Genomic DNA, 23945 nt, shown 5'->3' on the forward strand with positions numbered 1-23945 from the left:
ACTATCGAACACGGAAATACACGTTGGTCATGATGTATAGCAGAGTATTCAACAACGCCAAAGAGTGAACTGTACCAGACACACTCAAAGGCATGCGCAGAGAACAGATCCCCGTTGTTTCCAAGGCAAGCTTAACCTTCATTAGAGACGCATGCCATTTCGACACTTCTTGATGAGAGCCGAAACGGATCCAGTATCATTGGAGAATTGGAAAAGGGTCCAAGTTACAGTATTAAGCTATAGTATATTCCCGGAGCCACCACCGAGTCTTTGATCCCATCGCAAGTGATAGCATGCAGTCATAACTGCATCCGCCTTGATTCTCAAATGCACATGTCCACATCAACAACCAAAATAATTATTGTACAGCTATATCATCTTTTGATGGGCACCTGGAAAATTGAACCCAGAAGTTCTTTACTCACGTTCCGTCCGGCGGATATCTACTGCGCCATGACATCCACGTATCTGCCCGACTTTGGTCCTTTCTTGCCAGGCTTCGCAGACTTTCGTCCGGTCGCAGGGCCGATCAAGTCGTCGATGCTGCTAGCATTGCTCATTGCTGTGGCAGGACGCGGTGGTGGAGCAAGGCCAGGAGTTGTGGGGTGGCCGATTGGAGGGGTACTGGTAGCGCTAGGAGGACCAGAAACTCCAATATGTACCGGTGGTCTTGCTGAGGCTCCGGCTCCTTCGGCAGGAGTGCCAGCGCGACTCGAGGGTGCTGACGGCGGCCCCATCCCTAGGCCTGGAGTATTAGGATGCGAGGTAGGAGGTGTAGATGCCATTGGCGGCCTCGGAGGGCCCCCAGAGCTCATAGGAGGCGCAGGCGTGCCACCCATCCTTGGAGGTGGAGGGGTTGCCGTCTTCTTTGCCGCGTCCGGATTGTCAGGATTCACCCATTTCCCAAGTTCTTTGTCGTAATACAGTTTCATCTTCGATTCACCTAGATTGGCCCTGTAAACTTTTTGGTCGGCCCCCTTGCTGGGAGCGTCATCCAAGCTTTCGGTCTTCTTTCCTCCCAGCCATCCACCGAACCACGACGAGGATCTTTTTGATTCTTTCTTCTCCTTTTCGCGAGCAGCGTCTGCTTCGGCTGCAGCACGGAAGGCGGCTTCTGCTGCAGCGTCATTCGCACGTTTGCGTGCTGTCTCATCCTCCAGTGAAGACTTCGACTCAGTATCCTGCGGCTGGTGTGATATGCGAGGGAAGTCGTCGTCGTCGTCGTCCATGAATGATTTTTTCTTAGATCTTACCTCGTTGGGTGCTTCGTCTGGCGAGTCGGGTTCCGGAACGTAGGGGACATAGCCGGTGCCAGTAGGAGGCTCGTAGCCATAAGACTGTGAGGGCGCTTCGAAGCCCATACCGCCACCATCATCCCGTTGGGGCGTCTCGGAATCTCCGGGTTGAGGGGGTTCATAGCCACTATAAGATGCTGGTTCTTCGGGGATCTGGGATACCGCAGCCGGCTCGGGAGTATATCCATATGATTGTCGGATGACATCTTCAGCGGGAGGAGTTGGCGCATATGTGTTGGGGCGCATTGGAGTCATGTTTGCAGCCGCTGATTGTGCACTGGTATTCGGCATGTAGGAGGACCTCGGAGGGCTCTGCGGGAAGGAGGTCGGGGGGGATGCTGTGGCGAAAGCTTGATAAGGATTTGCAACAGGCGATGCTTGTATATGCTGAAACATGTTCATTGGTTCGAATTGATGATTGTTCTGGGAGTGAGAAGTCGATGGAGGTGATCTTTGAGAATCCAGAGATGGTCGTCCACGAGTAAGCTCTGCCGAGGATCGTGCTGATTGTATGCCGTTGGGTGCATACCTGGATCCAGCAACTGTTGTAGGAACAGATTGTGGGTAAGATCCATGCATATCGGACTGGGACGCTGTTCTGCTGATTGATGGCGTGCCGGCTATGTTCGCGAACGGACCGGCATCGACTGCGTCTTTTCCAGAACCTTTGGATTCGGCGTCACTATCATCACCTGCAACAAAACTGCTGAATTTGTTCCACATAGACCCTCCGACTTTTTCTAGGCTTGGCTTTCCGATCCAGGATGACGACCCTTGAATTGGCGTCTGTTTGAGCCGATTTGATAAGTCATCGAGCTCAGACAGGAATAGAGGATGATAGTATGCTGACATCTTTGTGCTCGATTTGAATGTCGACGCGATTGCATCACAATAAGATTGTGCCTCCAATCTCATTCCGGACTCCGCCATGTTTGCTGCTCGTTGCAACTTAAAAACAGAAAGATGTGGCATGAATGACAAGGATGCTCCTGCTGCTAGAATGCTCGTTGCAAACTCGTAAATTTCAGTGAGCAAAATAGCATCTTGGTCGCGGCCAAAGTCGAATGGCTGAGCTTTGTGGTTCGCGCCGAGTAAGACGATAGCCGCATGTTCTTCATCGAGCCCACCAAACAGAACAGGTCTCTGAGGGTTCCTGGAGAAGAGATAGCAAATATGTGCCGCTTCAATGCGATTGTAATCCTCAAGCAATCTTCCAAGGACTGCCAAGGCTTGATGGTCGCCTTGACACCGATTGTTTAGCACCAGACTCAGAGTTTCCTTCCATCGATTCAGACCATCAAGGGCATTCTTTGTCGGCCCACCCATATCGACTTTGCTCACCATTTGGAGCCCAGCACGGGCAGAGGGTGGAACCAGCTCGTCTATGCTCTCTTCGAGATTACCCCCGAAGATTTCGTACAGAGCAGAGAGTGATTCAGTGTTCTCGCCGGTGGTCTTCACCTCTTGGCGCACGAACTCTCTCACCACTTGACTCCAAACTGAACGGTCCATCGTCGAGGCTATGATGAGAGCGTGCGACCACAGGCGGTTATCCATGGCATGAAACACGGCCGCCTGTCGATCGCCACCAAGCAAGCGCTTTCGCAAAGTTTCAACTGCCATTGGATCCACCGAGTCGGGACGCACATTTGCACCAGGAGGTCTGTAGATACCAGAAACCTGTTCACCGTCGCGATACTGGATTGGACTTGACAGGTCCACGTTATGGACCTCCGGAGAAAGCAGGAGATTGATTGCTTTCAATGCAGATCCATCAAGAGATCCATCGTATTCCACAAGGGTACGAACGATCTTCCAGAGCAAGACCTTTTCATGATACCGCGTAGCAGGATCATCATGAGATGGAGCATGGACGATGTGTGGCGGATTCACCTCCATACCATTTATGTAATTTGTCATCCAGGACAATACATCTTTCTTCTTCGACTTGGATCGCAATGGGCCGGGAAACTGGTTCCAAAGTTCCGCGAGCGGAATCATATCTTTGGCGTTATGAATAGACACTGCTCCAGCCGTCGGCTTGATCTGAGGTCGTGGCGCCCCTGTCGCATATCTGGGCACAAGCTTCGGAAAGGTGCTAATGACGGTACCGCCAAACCCAAATCTGAACAAGGGGGCACCTTTCCAACGCTCCAGAGGATCAAATTGCGTGTCATCTTGAGGTCGTACGAACTCGGTTTCCGGAGCCAGCCCCCGAGCTCGGACACTAGGCCTTGCGGGTGGAACAGGCTCTAGTGGGGCCACGGTCCTACTAGGTAGCGGCTGTCCATACGCAGAAGCTGGACGGTTGATGATATCGCTTGAATAAACAGGAAATGCTCCTTGGGGACGCTGTTTGGATGGAGACTGGGTTTGTGACCGGCGTGGAGGGGGCAATTGTTCGCCATTGGGCCGTCTGGTCGCCGATGCTTGATGAGAGTCCGCCATGCCACCTCGATCAGGGGAAGTTATCGGATAAGGCGCAGTGGCACCGGGTGGTGAGAACTGATTTGCATGTGCAGGTGGGGGAGAAATCTGCATGACTGATGCTGGCGTTCCGTCGACATTTTCGTCCACTGAACTTTTGTGATATGCAAGTGGACTCGAAGTCCGAGGTTGGAAGGGCAGGATCGCGGGCGTGGCATGTGGATGTTGTGATGAGGGCTTATTTGGCATTGCTGCCGTGCTTTGATGTGGAGCAGGAGGTGGCGTCGGCTGCGCAGCATACCTTGCCGCAGTTGCAGTTGCAGTTTGTGGGGGAGGCGCTGGAGAATATCGAGGAGAAGGCCCTGGCCGAGGACCTAGGGTTGATGTGACGGGAGCTGGCGAATACCTGGCAGTTGTAGCTGCTGGTACAGGAGGAGGCTGTAGCGGGACATTTGCATAAGGATCCAAGCGCTCGGGAGGCCGCAGCTGATACTGAGAATATGGATCAGAGGGACCAGGGGGTGAAGTTTGCTGTTGAGGAGGCGGAGGAGGAGCGATGGGTGGGCTTTGAGCCGGCAATGGCGGCGGAGGAGCAACTACGCTATGTTGCGGAGTGTGGCGGCCGGTATGTCGTGGCCTTGATGCCAACGGCAACTCTTCAAAGAAGCTTGAAGAAGAACCAGACGTCGGTGTCTCAGTCTTGCTAGGTGTAAAGGCGGACACGCTTCGTGGCGGCATGGCGGGAGACGGAGCTGGGGGTGGCACAACACCAGATCCTGACCCCGGCGGCATGTTCGGATGGAAAGGTGATTGTAGGGGCTTTTCAGACAGACTGCTACTCCTCGGTGGCGGCGCAACAGACCTTGTTGTCTGGACGGGCTGAGGAACATGGGCTCTTTTCCTTGATTTGCTCAGCTCCAGGGGCAAATCATACGGAGATTTGTATCCGTCTCTTGCCTGATCAACATAGCTCTTTACATTCTGAGACTGTGGTTCCTGTTGTAAGTGGGCTTGGAAAGAACCCATTGGAGCCAGTTCAGGACGTGGCAATCCAACAGTGTTATGTGTGGTAGGGGCCTCAGGAGATAGCTGGAGCATATCAGAAGTAGACGGTTGATGAGGTGCGTACGGGTTGGCAGAGCTCTGCCTTTGCGCTGGGAGCTGTTGTTGGGAAACGGTGTACGGCGTTGGTTGTGTGGCGGGTATGTTAGGAATCGTTGACGACTCTTGTAAAGAGGCAATGAAAGAGGACGGCGAACCCGGCTCGGAATCAGGAAGTAGGTCGTCGGCATCTTCCACTAAAAATTCTTCGTCACCAAGGGCTGCTGCCCACATAGCGTCAACATCTTCCGTCTCTGGGATGACGGGCAACTTATTGTCCTCATTAGACGCTGCCCCGACGGCGAGGTCGTCGAAGAAAGAGGTTTCGGCTGCTACTGGAATCGGTGGAGACTCTTGTGCATGGTCATCGGGTAGGTCCAGCGAGTCCAGAACCTGTGCTGTGGACTTCCTGTCAAGGGAAGGGGTTTGTAAAGTATCAGCTGAAGCCCCGTTGATGTTCGAAAAGAAGGTGGATTCTTCGTCGTCTTGCGCCGCTTCAAAGGGATTTTGTCGTGATCGCTCCTCCGGAGCCACCCGATCAGCTGGGCTCGTTTCATCCGCTTGGATAAGTGGTACGCCCTCTTCGTAGCGCATAGCCTCCTCATCAACCGCCTCTCCCTGTGGTGGGATTGTCCAGGACTGAGGATCGCGAGTCCCATCATGATTGTCATTCATCCAAGACAGACTCTGGGGCTCCGTAGCGGCGCTTTCTTGTCGCGTTGCCTGACCAGCTTCTGTAGTGCCGTTGACAGTCTCAAAGTCAATCCCATTCTGCGTCAGGTCGGTGACGGGTTCTTCTGTTGCGGTCGCGGGCGAAACAAACTCGGGAAATGTTGTGGAGCGATGAACTTGGTCAAGAATATGAGCGCTGTCGAGACGCTTGATTCCCCAAGCAGGATCTAGTCTTTCATTGTCGTCATCAGACGGCAATTCATCGCTCCCAAGACCTCCGCCTGCGGGTTGAGAGGTCCATGTTGCATGCGTTCCATGCCCGTTAGCCATGGCTGCGCCCGTTACACCCGTTACAGGCTTATCTTGAATGGTCGACTCTGTGAATGTATCTTCTGTCGAAAAACCGACATCCCCATTCTGTCGTGAAATAGGAGTTGGAGGAATCACCGTCATCGACGTGCTTGCAAAGAGATCCGAATCGACGTTTCCGCTCGATTGCTCTGGGGCTTTCGATTCGTCTTTGAACTCGTCGATGGTGTCTGGGCGCAGGGCTGGGAGCCAGTGACCTGATTGCATAAATTCTCTCGGCTCTGAAGAGCCTGCTTCGTCAAGGGTGGCTGTGTCCATTGCGGCTTCGAAGGAAACGACGAAAACTAGTTCAAGTCAGCAAAGACCAGGGGGTTAGTTCGCATAATCTTGATACACACATGTACAACGAATTAGCAACGCTTTTGATACATGTCGCAGAAGGAAAGCCTATTCACGGGCGATGCAGTTGATTAGGCACCGTGAAAGGATCTGTGGAGGGTTCGACGGGTGTTGAGAGATGGGAGAGATTGTGAAGTGAAGGCCAGATTGTTTCGCCTGACACGGAATGGAGATGCGGATATGAGGTGCGGATACGGATGAGGACTGGCAGCGCCAGATGCCTCACTAGCCATGCCCACCACCCAGGAGCCTAAAAGCGGCGGCCCCAGGGGGTTCTCAGCCAGGGCGCGGCTCGGCGCGCTTCATCATTTGCTTGGGCCAGAATGTCATGTCTTGCCTCGACAAGGCATCCGTATTATTTCTCCTCTTCAACGACGTCCTCCCCTACCTGACCCGTTGTTTCCATTATTTCCGCGAGGCCAGGACGGATCTGTGTCGACCAAATCCCTTACACCTGTTCACACGCAGAAGTATGCACCAAAGTTGAATATCCCTCAGCCAACATTCCGAGCCCTGTCGCTCAACGATACTCCTGAGGATGACCGGGGAAGAGCATGTCTCCTCCCAGTACCACGCACACGGCCGGAGACGTAGACTCTGCCTCCGATGACGATCTCGATCTTGATGAACTAGATCCCATTGTTAACTCGTCCCGCCGCTCCAGGGCCAACGCTCCATCTGAGTCTGGTGCCCGCCGTTCAGTAAATGGCTCCACAAATATTCCGCTGCACCGACTACAGAGGTTTGGCAGCAGTCGCATATGGCCGTCAACAGGCAAGCAGAGCAGAGGAGACGATGACACAGAAGATACGGAAGGCCTTTTGGGGAGCTGGCCGAGACACACACAAGGCAATGGGCATGTAAGACTGTGGTCGGAAGACCAAGTAGGCTGGAATGTCAGGCCAGAAAGATACCAGAGGGCGAACCGACAAGAGAGCATCTCTCAGGGGCGGGACGCACACTCACGTCGCTCCAGTGTCCGTCAGAGCATGCAAATATCAAACTTCGTCAGACAAGAATTGGCAGACATGCGTGAGAATGAGCAGGAATTCAGCGGCCAGGAATCCCGTGAGGTCAGCGTTGGGCATGCTCAGAAGAAGCGATTTCCCACGAACGTTGTGTCCAACGCCAAATACACTGCTTGGTCCTTCCTGCCGCGGACATTGTACAACGAATTTTCCTTCTTCCTAAACGTCTATTTCCTCCTGGTCGCCTTGTCTCAGATTATACCCTTCTTGCGAATTGGTTACATGTCTACATATATTGTGCCTTTGGCGGTGGTTCTCACGATTTCGATTGGGAAGGAAGCGGTAGACGACATCGTGCGGCGACGCCGAGATGCGGAAGCAAACGCCGAATTATTCACTGTGGTATCCTTCTCCGATACGGCTCGGAATGGTGCACTCGAAGTCCAGAAACGAGCGCGAGATATCAAAGTTGGCGACGTTTTAAAACTTGAGAAGAACCATAGGGTTCCTGCGGATCTTGTCATCCTTCAGAGTCATCTGACGGAACTGACACTAGATGCGGCCTCTGATTCCACAGCAGCTCCTTCAGCTCAGGCTGCTGGGGAGACTTTCATTAGGACGGATCAGCTTGACGGGGAGACTGACTGGAAGCTACGGCTGCCGAGCCCGTTGAGTCAGAATCTCAACCTGAAGGATCTGCAACGTCTCAAGGTCACGGCTGGTGCTCCCGACAAGAAAGTCAATGAATTCGTGGGGACTCTGGAGTTTCAACCAAGTCTTGCGCCCGCCTATGACCCCTATGTGCTCAAGGACAACCCTGCAGAAGACGGTTCAAGCTCAAACGACATCGATCGCACTGCGGTAAACAGACAGAACTCGGCACCCTTGAGTATTGACAACACGGCTTGGGCCAATACCGTGTTGGCCTCTAACACCATAACTTATGGTGTGGTCATCTACACTGGCAAGCAAACTCGATCTGCTATGTCCACATCACCATCAAGGTCGAAAACTGGCCTTTTGGAACTGGAAATCAACAACCTAACCAAAATCCTCTGCATCATGACCCTGACCCTTTCCATCATTCTCGTCGCACTCGAAGGGTTTGAACCATCCAACAAGAAGCCATGGTATGTAGCGATTACGATCTACCTGATTCTATTTTCAACTATCATCCCAATCAGCCTCCGAGTGAATCTTGATATGGCGAAAACTGTGTATGCATATTTCATTCACCACGACAAAGGGATTCCAGGCACGGTTGTTCGCACCAGCACTATACCCGAAGACTTGGGCCGAATTGAGTACCTGCTGTCTGACAAGACTGGGACACTGACCCAGAATGAGATGCAACTTCGGAAGATCCATGTTGGTACGGTTGCTTATGCAGGAGAGGCAATGGAAGAAGTTGCAGCCTACGTCGACCAAGCATTCGCAGCTGATGGTAGTCAAGACTTGCCTGTCTCAGAGCTGGGCGCAACGACGAAGACTCGGCGAGAAATAGGCATCCGCGTCCGTGATCTCGTTCTCGCTCTTGCGCTATGCCACAATGTCACGCCTACAGCGGACGAAGTTGATGGAGAACGAATAGTGTCCTATCAAGCATCATCGCCTGATGAGATTGCCATTGTTGAGTTTACCGAAAGCGTTGGTCTACGTCTCCTTCAGCGCGACAGGGAGAACATTATCCTCCAATGCGTCTCTACGAAACAGGTGGTCATCCGAGCAGAAATCAAAGACATCTTCCCTTTCACTTCTGACAGCAAGCGCATGGGCATTATCGTACACCTTTCCTCAGAAGTGCCCGGACTATCCCATATAGATGAATTATGGTTCTTCCAAAAGGGTGCAGACACGGTAATGAGCTCTATTGTGGCCGCGAATGATTGGCTCGACGAGGAGACGGCGAACATGGCGCGTGAAGGGCTTCGCACACTCGTGGTTGGCCGCAAAAAGCTGTCGGCTGAGCAATACAGAAACTTCTCCTCCGAGTATGCAGATGCGTCGTTAGCATTACATGAGCGAGACGCAGGAATGGCAGCTGTGGTGAAGAAGCATCTCGAGCATGACCTAGAGCTTTTGGGCGTCACTGGGGTCGAAGACCGCTTGCAAAAGGATGTCAAGCCGTCTCTCGAGCTACTCCGTAACGCCGGTGTCAAGATATGGATGCTGACCGGTGACAAGATCGAAACGGCGCGTTGCGTCGCAATTTCAGCTCGCCTGGTTGCACGAGGCCAGCATATCCATACAATGGCGAAGCTGAAAGGCAAAGTGCAGGGCAAGGATGCGCTGGATGTGATGCGCAATCAGACTGAATCGTGTCTGCTCATCGACGGCGAATCACTGGCACTCATGCTCAGCCAATTCCGACACGAATTCATCACAATTGCAGTCCAGTTACCAGCAGTGATTGCCTGTCGCTGTTCGCCGACGCAGAAAGCTGACGTGGCGCACTTGATTCGCAAACACACCAAGAAGCGCGTCTGTTGCATTGGGGATGGCGGCAACGACGTCAGCATGATCCAAGCTGCGGATGTGGGCATTGGGATTGTTGGCAAAGAAGGACGACAAGCCTCGCTGGCAGCCGATTTCAGCATTGAGCAATTTTGCTATTTGACGAAATTGCTAGTGTGGCACGGCCGCAACAGCTACAAGCGGTCGGCGAAGTTGGCTCAATTCATCATCCACCGTGGGTTGATCATTAGCGTGTGTCAGACGATGTATAACATCGCTGGGCACTTCGACCCCAAGGGCCTGTTCAAGGATTGGCTGATGGTTGGATACGCCACGGTTTATACCATGGCCCCTGTTTTCTCCCTTGTGCTCGATCGAGATGTGGATGAGCAACTGGCCAACCTCTACCCAGAACTATACAAGGAGCTCAAGTCGGGGAAGAGCTTGAGCTACCAGACTTTCTTTACCTGGGTATTGGTGTCGGTGTATCAGGGCATCATTATCCAAGGTCTGTCGCAACTTCTGGTTGGGGAGGTTGACGGGCCTCGTATGCTCAGTGTCAGCTTCACAGTCCTAATCCTGAATGAGCTCATCATGGTGGCTGTATCGGTTACGACGTGGCACCCCATCATGATTGTTTGTATTGTTGGCACTGCGGTACTCTATGCGGCGAGCGTGCCCTTTCTCGGGGACTATTTCAACTTGGCATATGTGGCTAGCTGGAGTTGGGCTTGGAGAGTGGCAGCCGTGGGTGCAATCAGTCTTGTCCCAGTTTGGGGTGGGAAGGTCATTAGACGGACATGGAAGCCGCCGAATTATCGCAAAGTACAAGGTATATAGCGCAACGACAGAGTGGATTTTATGTGCTGTTAGGCGTGTGATCATCACTGAGGCCTCACTTCACAGGCTAGAGCACCAGAAACGTTGTAGAGCTCGCTTCAACTCGAGAGAAGCACGGAAGTCTAACAAGGCTGTCGCTATGTCGGCAAGGCTCTCGGCCGAGCCTCCGTAAGTGGGGAGAGCAGAGAGGCCAGGCAGTCCTTGGTACTCGGTGAGTCGCTACAGTGTGCCGAGTATTATCACTGCAACTCCCAACGTGGTGACGCTGTCGTCCTGCTCGCCGCCAGCTACCGTAGGGTTGACAGCAACTCCATAAAGCCTCAAGCTGCTGAAGCCATGGCGTCCTACCTCTCCTACTTCACCTCGAATTCGTCGACGCCACAACCACCGTCCCAGGGCGCAGGCACGCCCGGCGCAACGTCGACATGGTCGAGCACCTTTTCCTCACGATTCGCGACACTGCGCAAGGCTCTGACGACCCGAGACTCTGAAGAAGACGATCCGGACAACGAAGATTGTTCTCACATCTCGAATGTCTTGCGGGCATACTACACAGAAAAGGGACGGCCCTTTCCCGAGTGGCTGCCACCTGATCCCAAAAAGCCCGTAGCCGCACCGCCTCTCCAGCCTCAGGGCTCGTATGGGCAGTATGGCAATAATGCATATGGTTCTCAGTACGGAACGCAGCAAACACACTCAAGAGGGCCATCTGGGGGCCGCGGCGGAGGACTTTCTGATCTGTGGGATCCTGCCCCTGCCCCGGTCGCCCCTCCTGCTCAGAGTCTCCGGGCTGGTCGACCAACGCCGCACTCTTTACGTTCGAATGATTCTGCGCGGTCGCAGTCGAGCAACAGTGGCGGAACGACGTCTTTGACACAACCCAGCCCCAGCGCCCGCCCTCTCCCAAGCCAAAGGGCTGGAAGCTATCAGACGAACCCCGCTACCAATGCCGGCGCTCTAGGATCTCGTGATCGGCTCCGTGCTCGGTTGCAGGGCGGGGGCAGCGGACGAAACAGTCCATCTGGTGGTTTGAGCAGTGGGGGAAGCGGCAGCCAGGCGTCTTATGGCCCCTCGAGCGGAAATTTGACTCACCATCCGCCATCTCGCACGGGGTCTTCTCAGCCCTACATTTCAGCCTCAGAGCCTTGGTCGACGGGCGGAGATGATCCTTATGCGTACAACTACAGTAGCGGTGGAGGTTCTGCCAACCCGTATGGTCACCAGGACTATCGCCAACGCCCCGGAGGCCCCAGGTGAAGCAGCCACAGTTCAACCAACTTGGTGCTAGGACGTACAGCCGACAACTGGCGGTCGGCGGCATTGACATAGCCCGGAACGAGCTCCCAACCCCGTCAGTTGACCAAGGATCCGTTCCGCACAACGTTCGCGAGCGACCGTGAAAAGTCCCCTGCCCTCGGATGGCCCCCTTCCAAAGCCTCGCGGTGCCATTTCCTCAGAGGTCTTGGTCTCCCCAATGTAACGGCAGTCACCACGTTTGACGTGAAGTCAGATCTCCTGCGGGCCGGACCAAGGTCGATTAACGAACCGGTCTGCCATTGGCGATGTCCAGGTCGGCAATCTGATCGACTTGTATACGAGCTCCTAAAAGGGGGGAGGGATGGGTGGCTGATCTGATTGTCAGCCTCTTGGCCAGTGGCTAGTGGACTCGCGAGAGGAGAATTCGGTTGGTGGCACTACACCAGAACAACTAGAAGGGGCCAGATATAGGGCTGCAAGAGAGCGGAATAGGGCAGAAGGGGGGGTCCACGCATCGACCAAATGCCAAATGGGGCGACGGACAGCGAGGGTATACCCAGAGTATGTTCGTGGGGATCCACTACTGATGCTCAGCAGCACAGCCGCAACGATGGAGAGGCTGAGGCAAAGAGGACCCCAAGCACCAACAAGGCTAGGCTCGGCAAGATCGGGGGTGTGATGGACCTGTACGAGGAGGAGCAGTAGCAGTTAGCAGTAGCAGTAGCATAGCTGTCCTTAGTAAGCTCTGTTCAGTAGTAGTAGGTAGTGTGTCGGAGTGGTAATGGAAATGGACTTTTGGTATGGCAGGCACAGGATGGCATCACAAACAGCAGTCGGTCAGAGTGCGGCGCGGTACGGGGTCAGTTGGCGAACCAACCAATTTTTCCCCTTTGTCTTTCTTTTTCCTTTTCCTTTTTGGACCCAAGATCGACACCAAGTCATCGAGGAAGCAGAAGAGGAAGAGGACGAGGTGTGCAAGGGTTACCTTCGTTCTCTCCTTGCTCGTGCTTCGTATCGCCCCTCTTCCGCCGTCCCGCGCTTAGTGACGTCCGGTTTCTTCCCTTTCTTCCTTCTTGTCTCTCTTCTCTCTAAGCTGTTTGGAGCTCAACTCAACCGCCTTGTCCTTCTCACTCCTCTCCTCTCAGGTGTTCCCATCTTCCCACCCCAAAAGTGACGACTTCCGTCCTGGCCCCCATCGTCTCCCCCCCTCCGTTGCGCGCGCCCATCCCAACCTTGTTCGCCAATGCCTGTCCTCCCGTCTTCCCTCCCACCGTGCTTCACTCCTCTCTCCTCAAACCGGCCCTTGGTCAGATCTCGGCGCCCGGCACGTGGTCCAAAGGCCAATGACTGCAAGATGACGCCAAAAAGTCTCCCTGCCCTCCCCGGACACTGAACGCCTGAGGCTGAGGGTAGCGAGCATGGTCTTGTCACGTCCCATCCCGTTGGATCTGGCTGAGGGGGGAGCTGTAGCAGCTTGTCGTTCGGATGATGACCCTACCGTGCCTTGGTGTGTGGCGGGGAGCAAGAGACAATACAGCCGCAAAGTGACTCTCCCGTGGTAATCATTCCTCGAGTCGTTCACCTGCCCGGTGGTGCTGTCGATGGAGCAGATTACCGGACTTGCTAACTCTTTTGCTCGGCACATCACGCTTCTGCCAGAAAGTCATAATACCTCTGCGGGCACTCATGTGTCAGCCTCTCTCCCTGTCTTGGTCTGTTCCATTCGTTTGAGTCCAGCTGCTACACTGCGCACCGCTTCCTTCTACAGTCTCTCCTCATCATCGTCCAATGCTGCGTTCTGACTAAGTTTGCGTCCACACACACTCACTCACTCACACTCACACACCCATCCTCACGCCCTCGCCATACAATACCACCAACACCCGCCCCCTTTCCTTGCCCGAACGAGTCGTGTTCCACCTTCCTTGGGTTATATCATCAACGATTACTCAAGGGCCGCCAAAACTCTTCTACCGGGTCCAGAGCATTGTGTGCTGCAGCTTGCTGTCTATGGACGATTACTCCGGAGAAGCCTCGAGGAGCGACCGGAGCACAAGTACAAATACGTCCAGGAGACCTCAACCTCGTCAGCGAGGAGAGTCTTCCACTTCAGCACGCATTGCTTTGCCATCTCATCCTGCTGGACGAAGCTCCCAGAGTCCCTCGCACCCGGGTGACCCTTTCTCAGACCAGTCACCATCCCGCCGAACACCATATCAATCCCCCTCGTCTCCTTTCGAAGACGCCATGTCTCGCTCCGCAGGCCCAGGACCGACCACGGTCTCGACCAGCCGACCCCAGCAGTATCAGCTTGTTTCTCCTGGCACACCAGCTGATCCTCGATCCATGAGCCAAGTCAGTCCAGGCTTTATTTTTGTAATATTTCCTATGTGTGCGAGTTTTTGTTTGCTGAGTTCCTGAAATCTTTCCTTTTTGCCCTTATCTCTCTCTCTCTTCCTGTCTTCTCTGCTCTCTTTCCAGTATATTTTGCTTGAATATCTGGGTCTTTTTCGCGCACTCCATCCCGGGCCGGAATCTGAAGAGCTGACCGAGGATGCAGAACAACAAGGATCAACTGATCCAGTCTCTTCGAACGCATCGGGTCAACACCATCACCGAGCTACGCCGCATCGAAAAGATTTTTGCCTTTCTGGATTCCGCCGAAGTGACCGAGCCCATGACCACGGCATGGGCTCATTATGTGAACTCGAACAACCTGCTGAACGAGCTTCGCGGATTGACCAGGACCTATCCTTTCAGCTCCGAGTGTCTGGATGAAGCCAAAGCGATGGTGGTGCGTGATCCGAGCAGCACGCGGAGCTGGAACTACTGCTGGTTAGTTCTGGTGAAGATGGAAAAGGAGTAAGTCCTCTCCCTTCACGGTTTCGGGCCCAGTCCTGCCCAGGCTGACTATTTTGCCACCCAGAAACCTCATTGCGAAACACGCCCGTGCTCTAGCCTCCAAGGCAAGCACCTGGGGTGGCCGCAGGCCTACGAAAGAAGAGTTCGATCGCTTGGTCAATGCCTGTGTGGCGGAATGGACTCGAGCCCTCCGGCAGATGCTCAAGCACTGGGACAAGCCTCCAAGCACGACTGGAAATTGAACGTGGGATGAGTGGGCTGTCGGCATGGGCCGAGAGGCCAAAAAAGAGAGTTCCAGGCTTCCATTCTTGCCACCCCGTCCAAGTGCCTGTGCTTATGCAAAGCAAATGGTCTTGGCTTTGGGGTCCCTTTTCTTTTCCTTCTTTTCTCTTTTCTCAACAACTGTTAATACCAGATTTACCGGGACTATGGTATGGACTTGCAGCAGGGCCTACGGGAGCGCTTTTCGGATCGGAACATTTTGGGGAAGACATCGGAATATGGTAGAGCGGAGACTGGTTCTCGGCTGTTATACACGACGGACAAATCTTGGTCACACGGAACAGGGGAAATGCCGTTTTGGTCTCTCTTTTCCTTTTGATTGAGGTGCATTGCTACGGGGAGTTGGGCAATGCTTTCCATTCTTTTTACTTTGCCAGGAGCATGTTGGGGCAAACAATGTAGATAGCGGGGAACTGCGGACAGCGACATGACGGATCTCAAGAGTGTACCATCATCTGGATGAGACTGTACGATGCTCTCTGTACGAGATTTCTAAATGCTATTACGTCTTGTTTTTGGGCTGGATCTTCCACCGCTGGATCATCATGTGGCGGGAGCGTATTCCAGGGGGGTTGGTGGACAAGCGCTCCCCCATGATTCTCTAGTTCAAGTTCCGCAAGACTAGGACATTGCGATTGATATCCCCTGGTCTATGATTATCAACCGCACAGCGCTGGAGAGGGGGGGTGTGGAAAAATACGATATCCGGAAAGCGCACTCGGGGGCCAAGGATCGGTGCGGCTCCGCGGGCAGTGGCATTATCCTGTCCTGGGAGGACCCAGCCCTAACGGCTCTCCTTGCGGTGGCCTAGAAAAGCCTCTCGAAAGCAAAAATCAAACCAAGAAAGGGGACGAAAAAGCGCGAAAACGGTGAGAAAAAGGGTATACGAACAGCCGGCCTTGGCCGAGAGGGGGGAGGGGGGAGGGGGGGATAAAAGAAAAGTAGAACGGTGTAGGTGGAATTATTATGTACCAGGGAGGAGATTGTTATCTTCCTATTCCGGCATGCGCAACCTACAGACCTACAGACCATCCGGCATCATTGGACGCGCACTGACGCGATATCTAAACTACCACTTCCGGGCTCGGTGCCAAGGGGAGGGAGGGCTTCTTTGAACCATTACGGGAACTCATGCTGGTCTTTGGAAAGGGTCGAACTAAACGGGGGAGAGAGATTGAACCAAAACGACGCGACGAGATCATGACATCACCTTGGGTTGGAGGGGTGGTTGATTGCGGTCCTGGTCCTGGGTAAAAATATCAATGGATTGTTTTGGGTTGGACGTTGTTTCGTGTAATTCGTAGTTTCAGAAGAACTAGAGAGAAGGCGGATGATCGCGAGGTGCCAAACCAGACCTGCGCGTGATATTATGGATGCGCTTTTCTTTGCATCTGCACATATCTGACAAATGGTTCCTGAGGGAAACTCGATGGATCTAGGGCTTCTCCGTCGGCAAACTCTAAAGCCCTTGGTGGTGGTTGTGTTTCCTTCTTGACAGTAGTAGTGATGGTCATCCATGGGGAGGAAGAAAGAATGGGCAAACAATTGTCACGATACACATGATGGGATAGGATGGGCACATGAATACCTTCCTAGTGCAAGGGGAGGAGGTGGCGAAAAATGAAACCGGCGAGACGGCGCCGGAGGGAGGGACCAGGATTATAGGGCCACGATAGATCCAAACTCGCCCAGTCCATCCATGGTAGTTTTGATCTGTCAGGCTCTGCAGAGTCATGCACCAAACAGACAATGACGATCGCCCGGGGTCGGTTTGGGGGGGAGAGAGTGTGTGTACGTGTGTGCCACATCGGGTCCCAGGTGCTTCCAAAGTCGGCAACCTGCCACGCTTCAACCCGCGCACCGCATACGCAGGTATAGCGCTGACGGTACCTGCTTTGAAGGAGAGGGTGGCCACCATTCGGGAAAAGAAAAGGTCGTATACAATAAGGCACCTGTCTGGTAAGTGGGTATGTAGCATTCCCTCGCCTGGAGAGGCAGCACCCGGGCTCTGGCATTGGGCTTCTTGGGGGGGGGGGGGGGGGTGGGTGACGCCAAAAAAGGGACGCCGGTAGCATGGATGCCAATAATGAATTGCCCTTGAGAAAATAGGCGAGAGGCCCTTGGGTTCTTTCTGGGTCTTCTTCTCACCTCACCTCACAGCGGAACGATTATATAACCAAATGCTACTGGTCAGATCCAATCTGTCAGGGCCCGGATAGGGTGTACTCGTAGGACACAGGCCAGCACCACCCGGTATAATCAAGCCGTCGTCGCGCTCTGCATGTACGGCGACGACATGATGACGTCGATCGGGGAGAGACGAGGTAGGGACAAGTTGGTCTGTCTGTTTGTCTGGGTGCGGTGCTGACTGACTGGGGATTTGTCTGAGTGACGGAACCGATCACCCTTGGGATGCCCGATTAGGGAATGAATGGCTCTGGTTTCGACAACCCTCCTTGCCTCCACAACTAAGTAGTAGTAGTAGTCGTCGTGGAACAACAAAAGGGTAAGTGGTAGGCTGGGCACAGGGCGAATTGCTGGTGCTGGCGCTGATTAATGATATGCTGCTTCAGGGAACAAGGCTTGCGCGCTGATTGGCTGGGGCCACCCTTACCTTTTGCCCGAAATAGCAAATGTGGCTCCACCTGCGCCTCAGGGCTTCAACTCACTTTCTTCAATTCTCCTCGTCTTCGTCCTCGTCCTCGTACCGACGACACCTTATACCCCACCTCTTGTAGGTTTACTCGAACCGCCAACGCCTGGCCATATCCATGCCGCCCATCGCTCTGCTGCTTCTTCTTCTAGAAGCCCTCTCTCCTACCCTCTCGGGCACGTCGACTCCTGGCTAATCTCGTGCATGACGGGGGCTGAAAACCCAACACACCTCACAGGCACAAACCCTCTCCCAGACATTCTCCGCAAGCGCCCCTCTCTGCCATCAACGCCACAGGAGAAAACCCTCGGAATCGTGCCACCTGTTGCCCTTCCAAGAGCCATCAACTTCGATCCAAAGAGGCTTGCCAGAATCGGGAAGTGGTCCAATGTAACCTGATTCATCATACGATGGTTACCCACATCTGGCCTCACAATACGCAAGTAACGGCACCAACACCAATGCTTACTTACGGGGGTGGGAAATGGTACAGCTTGCCCGGACATTGAATGGGATGGCCAGCCTTGTGACAGCACGGAGTTGAGCATCCCCCCACGTGACGACACAACCCCCCCAATGAGCCACTCATTTGCTCTGGCTAGTCGGCCACCTGTCTCGCTTTGCGGCAAGCCCCCCAGTCACGCCTGTCACCCCCAAAAGGCGTAGCAAAAGTTCGTTCTAGAATATGGGGCCAAAAAAACGAAACATCCACACTTGGAGCCCACCAAGAGCGGCTCTCTCCTGCAGACCAAACACCTTCCTGGTCCTCCACCTCTCCTCTTCGACAGCTCCAGCAGACTGCATTCAGGCCGACAAAACTTTCTCGGACTGCACATAGGCTGTTGGCAGGTCGGTCGACTTGAACGAATCAGGCATGGGAGCTGCGATCGCGGTGGAATCTCAATGGTCACACCGTGCTATTCGGGCCAATTGCGGCCGACGTGCCAAAAGTGAACAAAAATGCTTGCCATGGTTCTGAATGCACACTTTCCTACGACCACTGCAGTCATCATCATCACCCAAGCCCGAACAAGGAGGTGTTTGGAGCTGCAACAAATGAATTCCGCTCAGTGTGGTCCTTGTGGAGAAGCAGATGTCGTCGATCTGGGTCTGATCTCTGACAAGTCCTCTTGCATCAGACCCCGATGGGCCCCCCACTAACATCAACCCCCATGAGCCTGCTCATCCTCCTGCTCCTAGGGGAACACCACGGAGCTCTCCAGCGGCATCCACAGTCGGGGCCCCTACCAGGCGTCTGGTTCTTGCCTCTCACCAATCAGCGTTGGTGGATCCGCCAGACTTCGGTATGGTTACTCGAGAATGCATGGTCATCGCTTCGCCAAACCGCGCAACTTAGATCCTTCAACCCGGTCTGCAAGAGAATACGCACCCTCCCTCATAATCAAAAGCCAACGGATCGGCGATGGTGCTGCCCTCGCAACACAGTGATGCGCGTCTCTTCGCCGTGTCCGCCTTGTACGGGCGCATTCCACGAGTAGACGCGGGCCGCGGACTTTCGCTGTTGTTGCCTTTCCGCACTTTTCCAAGCCTGATGAGACACGGCCTTCACAGTATGCCGGGCCTCCGTTGCCCTTCGACCTCAAAGAGGTAATTCGCCACCGACGTGGGAGACGCAAACTGAGCACCAAAGTTAGCAACATTCACACCGCTCGGCTAAGGGGGAGAGGGGGTAGGTCTCGAAGGAGGGCGGGCAGCTCTTCCGTCCCGGGCGCGAGCTCGATGCCTTTTTTTTTTCTTGCCGGGAAACTTGCATTAACTCTCACGCGCCATCTGCAGGATCCCGGTCTCCCTTCAGAGGCCAGCTCGCTGGACCCATTCCGAAGTAATTCCCTGCTTACATATGCACGAAAACTTTTCGAGGGATTGCTGAGCTAACAGACCCCACCCAGGCCTCGGACAGGGATCCTTCGAGGGTCGAGACGACTGTTGGCCGGTAGATTGTTTTCAGACCTCGCGGGGGCAAGTCATTCCACAGACCTTCCCGCGGCATTAGATTCCGATCTAGCGCTGAGAGAAAGTGCCCAAGCGAACAGCCCCAGTCAATGCCTTCACCGCGTTTTTTGGTTGGATTATGTGGCCCCTGTGTCGAGGGGGTGGCAGAATCCTCCTGAAAACTCTTCATGCTGCGATATGGACCGAGGTTGCCAATACCACATGCCCCTTTGCACAGGCAGATCTACGACCAAGCGCACATTGAGGTGAGCAACAGTAAGGCATGACGTCTGGATTTGTTGGCTTGAATCATCAATTGATGCTTCTTCGACCGCCTTTGCAGATCAGGACGTCTAGCCTAGTCGGTCGAGTGTTGAGAAATCGTGGTTGTTCTTCATCCCCTGGGCAGCGCGCGGACGAAAAGTCTCCCGGTCATAGGAGTGAATCCGCACATCACTACGGCGTCGAGTCCCTCTGAGACTTTACCCTTGCCCTTGCTGGCCCCACGAAATCCGGTACCTTGATTACAAGACGACTTGCCGAAGACCTATCACGAGGGTTTGCATGGCCTGACAAATTGTCCTGGGGCCGTCTAGCCGCAATCAACCCTGAGACCAACCCTTGCATGAAAGGACAGAAGAGGTGATCTAGCTGGATCCTGATTCAGCTCTTCGAACAAACGCCGCACCATTCCTTCTTGCAGATCGGCTCGCCCAATTTTGAGCAAGATTTTCATGATCGCTTACAAGAATGCTGACTTTTTCTGCTGCCAAACGTGGCCCAGAGGATGCTCCCGGGGACCATGAACGGCCTTGATCCGACCCGCGAAGGCTTCAAAACTCTCCTTCCACGCTGAGCTCTTCCAAGTTAAGCTACGTGGAACGTCTCCGACAGCACCAATAGGTCAAAGCCTTTTGTCATCGACAAGCTAACTATCAGCCAGTCGGGGTATCAAGATTGATACCGTGAACCATGAAGTCTTCTCACCAAGCAGCTGTGATCTTCCCGGCACCCCTGTTCCTCTCTACGAGGTGGCTCGCTCATCTTTTCTTGCTGAGAAATTGACATCAAACGGAGTCACAACATTTTGCGTCATGCTCTGTTCAGCGCCACAGGGGTCAGTCGTGGACTTTTAGAGCGCTCCTCGGAACGTCATGGCGCCTCTATCTTGAACCCCGACGAGCGTTGACAGCATCCCTGAGTCAGCAACCCACCCCATTGGTGGTCTCCATATCCGATCCTGGTACCTGTCGACACTCAGAGCTCCGTTGTTTGCATTAGGCTCTTGGAAAAGCTTGGTTATGCTCATGGCGATGATTGTTGCTCTTCGGCCGTCGACAACTCTGAGTCAGGGCAGAAATTCGGCTATTTTCGACATCGGAGACGTGGCAGCGTTGTTCTTCAGTGGGTACAGTGCATTTCTGGCTAAAGACCGGCAATAGGCGACGCTCGCCAGACAGACTAGGGGATCGTCAAACCTCGTGGGCCTCTGGTCGTCGTGAAAGACAGGCCTGCACCTGGACATTTTCCCTGCAACCCATGTGTCAAAAGCGGAGTGACACGGGTCGACTGTCCCACCAGGATGACTGTTTTCTGTCTGGCGTCAAGGCAGACGAGAATCTCATGCCGTCTTCGGCGCGCTTTTCGGCGATTACCACCCCCTTGACATCTCGCGGTGGCCGGCACCACGCAAGGGAGTTGGCACGGCTCCTACGGCTTGATTGGCTCTCTCCGATCAGATCGTATGCTTGGTCGTCATCTGTCTTTGATTGATTGACATCTTGGTCGTTGCTTTTGACGTGTGCCTTTGCAAAAACAAGGACAGGGTTGACGGGCTTTCATACCTCCAGGCTGAATTTGAGTTTTTCCGTGTCGGTCAGGTCGGGACGATCCTTGGCCTCATCGTTGATCGAGGACACAGGGAGGATCAGGGAAAGAAGCGGTAGGTGTTGACCGCTTGAAGGGAGAATGTTGACCGTTGCTTCGGGGTGTCGGTGTCGTCACTGGCTTAACGAAGCCGGGCTCGTTCTCGTATTTGGTTGCGTTTCCATCCCCGGGCGCTTATCATCACAGCCTTATGCGAGATAACTGGTCAGCCCCTTTATCTCCGCAGCCTAACTCCGATATGTTCTCGCTCCTTTGATACCACGTTGCGTGTGCGTGCTCAGGGTGCCAGTCGACCGAACCGGTGGGCAACCAGGTAGCTGATACCCTTTACCTTGCTCACCTTCCAACGAAGGAAAGCTACTCTCTATTTGCGCGTAGCTTGCATCTCTTCTCACCATCGATTGAAAATGCAACGAAGTGACCAAAGAACGGGGAAGGCATGGTTGTTGATCACTCAGATACTTTGATCCTGATTATCCCCTGGCTGCACTTGAAGTACAAATTACAACCCACAACCATTTATTTACCTGCTCCCGTCTACTGGTTGTAGTAGTCCGTATGATGTATGCAGACAACGTTGCATGGCTTTAATACGTCCTACCCGTATGGGTGGAGGATACTCGTAGTTGTACCGAGTACAGACCACCAACACCGCGACGAAATGGGTTTCGGGGCTCGGAAGCAATAAGGACAGCCACGCCGACATGGGGAGACAGATGGAAGGGGGGCAACCATAGATCCATCTTCTGCAAGCTGTCAGCGAGGTCTGACTACCTATGTAGGCAGGCAGGCCAGGCGAATCCAGCTCCTCGGGGGCACGAATCGTCTCCTCTACCTACCTAGATACGTAAATGTATAGTATGTACGTTCCGATGTACCAATGTACCGATGTTCATACTATGTAGGTACATCGTAGACATTCGTCCCTCTCCCTAGAATCTCAGCCTCGCCTCGCTTGACCCTTGCCTTGCCTGACGTTGCCTTGCCAAGCTTGCCATACCGATGATCCTGTTAGGCGAAGCGAAACAGGATATCGGAGATCAGTGAAACAGTAATATATCGTAGCTTGATGAATCGAGCCTTGTGAGTCCTCGAATCATCATATTGTTTTTGTGTGTGTGTTGGAGGGGGGGGGGGGTTGGACAGCTGGACATATCCTAGCATCCTCCTTGCGGCTGCGCCTGCATATCTATACTACGGCTCTGTAGCTACGATAAGACGCCGAACGGAGGGGTCCGCGGTTTGTACTCAAGAATACCACCCACCGCTCAACAGCTCTAGTTCTAGGTTTCTTAATGCACAGAGCAACCCATGGAGGCGTGAAGGACATACAACAGCGTATATACATATACACACTCGTTTGGAAGGGGTCGAGATAGATGGCTGACTCTCCAGACGGCACCGTGCTTCCACCCGCTGGTACTGGTACGTATCCCCATAAACATTGCCCCTCCTCGGTCTATGCTCAACCTCGTCTGTTGAAGAGTGAAAACCTCGCTCCGTCTCATGGCTCCTTCGCAGCAGCCTCTGTGTCGGACGTTGTCACCCGAGAGGAACATGCTTGGAGCGAAACCGAAACGCACTTTCGGCTCCAGTATCGCATCGGTGCCGGGGGTTGGGCCGGCTAAGACGAGGGCATGTGCAGTATTGGTTGTCTTCCCTGTGCTCTCCCAAGTTGAGACGACCAAGGACAACAAACTGGATTTGCCTCGTCTGAGTCGGCTTCTGAAGACACTCTCCCTTTGAAAGTCGTTGTCATGCTTGTCGAAAGGAGCTGGTGAAAGCTCAAAGGCTGGAAAGAAACATGCGAGCCATTGGCCAAGAAGGAGAAGAGAGAGGCGAAGAGGTTGAGGCGGCGAGGAAGTGACGCTATAGGTGTTATATTGTATTACCAAGCAGCTGGAGGGTTGTGTCCGACGACTCTTTGCTACCTGCAACGTCAACGTCGGTGAATCCACAGGCAGTCGAGGCGGGTGGAGTAGTGTCAGGCCGGCCTGGTCATCATTGATCGGCTTCTTTATAACGTTTGGATTGTTGTTCGGCGACTGAAATGTGCCTTCCTGATGTGCCTCCCTGGGCTCCAGTGCGCTAGTCGGGTCAACGGTTGTGCTCCATGTTGAATGCTAGAATTCCTTCTGCAATATGGCGAGTGTGACATTGGTCTCTCATAATGGGCTCCATGCTTTAATCTGCCAGCCGAGTCTAGCAATTTTCAAAGCTTGTGGACAGTACTTCTCGACGGATCCTGCTGCCCGCAATGGACGAGGCAGTTGTCATGCTGGGACTTCTCAGCGGGAAACCTATGGAGGAAGGGCACTTCTGATATCCACGACAGGTACAGGCTCAAGCTTTGGTCTGGAGCTCTGCACGTGAACATCGTCGATTCGACCACTTTTCAGCCTTGTTGACTTGCAGAATTCGGCCTCGTCTGCAAGTTCCAGGTCCTTCAACGACAAAGCAGTGACCTCGTCCTGGTATGAGAATCAGGCTCTAGGTAGAGAGCCTTTGACATAGGTAGAGAGCCTTTGACATAGGTAGAGAGCCTTTGACATAGGTAGAGAGCCTTTGACATAGGTAGAGAGCCTT

At 53.8% G+C, this 23945-nt stretch overlaps 5 protein-coding genes across 5 annotated transcripts; 4 read left to right on the forward strand and 1 right to left on the reverse strand.

Moving 5' to 3' along the window:
• Positions 1-146: 146 nt before the first annotated feature.
• Positions 147-6375, reverse strand: PV07_06818 (uncharacterized protein). Its single transcript, XM_016393834.1, has 2 exons — positions 6203-6375; positions 147-6148 (listed from the first exon to the last, which is right to left on the reverse strand). The coding sequence occupies exon 2, from the start codon at positions 6120-6122 to the stop codon at positions 444-446; it is 5679 nt and encodes a 1892-aa protein (XP_016247253.1). The 5' UTR covers positions 6123-6148; positions 6203-6375; the 3' UTR covers positions 147-443.
• A 160-nt stretch (positions 6376-6535) lies between these two features.
• PV07_06819 (uncharacterized protein) lies at positions 6536-10532 on the forward strand. Its single transcript, XM_016393835.1, has one exon. It carries the CDS (start codon positions 6758-6760, stop codon positions 10463-10465), a length of 3708 nt encoding a protein of 1235 aa, XP_016247254.1. The 5' UTR covers positions 6536-6757; the 3' UTR covers positions 10466-10532.
• Positions 10533-10702: 170 nt separating this feature from the next.
• Positions 10703-12591, forward strand: PV07_06820 (uncharacterized protein). The gene has a single exon (XM_016393836.1). It carries the CDS (start codon positions 10802-10804, stop codon positions 11720-11722), a length of 921 nt encoding a protein of 306 aa, XP_016247255.1. The 5' UTR covers positions 10703-10801; the 3' UTR covers positions 11723-12591.
• Positions 12592-12911: 320 nt separating this feature from the next.
• On the forward strand, positions 12912-15450 carry PV07_06821 (uncharacterized protein). Its single transcript, XM_016393837.1, has 3 exons — positions 12912-14077; positions 14283-14584; positions 14649-15450. Exons 1-3 carry the CDS (start codon positions 13733-13735, stop codon positions 14824-14826), a joined length of 825 nt encoding a protein of 274 aa, XP_016247256.1. The 5' UTR covers positions 12912-13732; the 3' UTR covers positions 14827-15450.
• A 2133-nt stretch (positions 15451-17583) lies between these two features.
• On the forward strand, positions 17584-19288 carry PV07_06822 (uncharacterized protein). The gene has a single exon (XM_016393838.1). The coding sequence runs from the start codon at positions 18665-18667 to the stop codon at positions 19016-19018; it is 354 nt and encodes a 117-aa protein (XP_016247257.1). The 5' UTR covers positions 17584-18664; the 3' UTR covers positions 19019-19288.
• Positions 19289-23945: the final 4657 nt, after the last annotated feature.

The sequence above is a fragment of the Cladophialophora immunda genome (assembly GCF_000835495.1).
Source record: "Cladophialophora immunda strain CBS 83496 unplaced genomic scaffold supercont1.4, whole genome shotgun sequence".
NCBI classification, from domain to species: Eukaryota; Fungi; Ascomycota; class Eurotiomycetes; order Chaetothyriales; family Herpotrichiellaceae; genus Cladophialophora; species Cladophialophora immunda.

Coding starts and splice junctions, on each gene's coding strand:
- PV07_06820 (XM_016393836.1), top strand. CDS start 10,802: ATGGCGTCCTACCTCTCCTACTTCACCTCGAATTCGTCGACGCCACAA.
- PV07_06822 (XM_016393838.1), top strand. CDS start 18,665: ATGGGCCCCCCACTAACATCAACCCCCATGAGCCTGCTCATCCTCCTG.
- PV07_06821 (XM_016393837.1), top strand. CDS start 13,733: ATGGACGATTACTCCGGAGAAGCCTCGAGGAGCGACCGGAGCACAAGT. Junction 14,078..14,282: donor ATCCTCGATCCATGAGCCAA/GTCAGTCCAGGC, acceptor CCGAGGATGCAG/AACAACAAGGATCAACTGAT. Junction 14,585..14,648: donor CTGGTGAAGATGGAAAAGGA/GTAAGTCCTCTC, acceptor TTTGCCACCCAG/AAACCTCATTGCGAAACACG.
- PV07_06818 (XM_016393834.1), bottom strand. CDS start 6,122: ATGGACACAGCCACCCTTGACGAAGCAGGCTCTTCAGAGCCGAGAGAA.
- PV07_06819 (XM_016393835.1), top strand. CDS start 6,758: ATGTCTCCTCCCAGTACCACGCACACGGCCGGAGACGTAGACTCTGCC.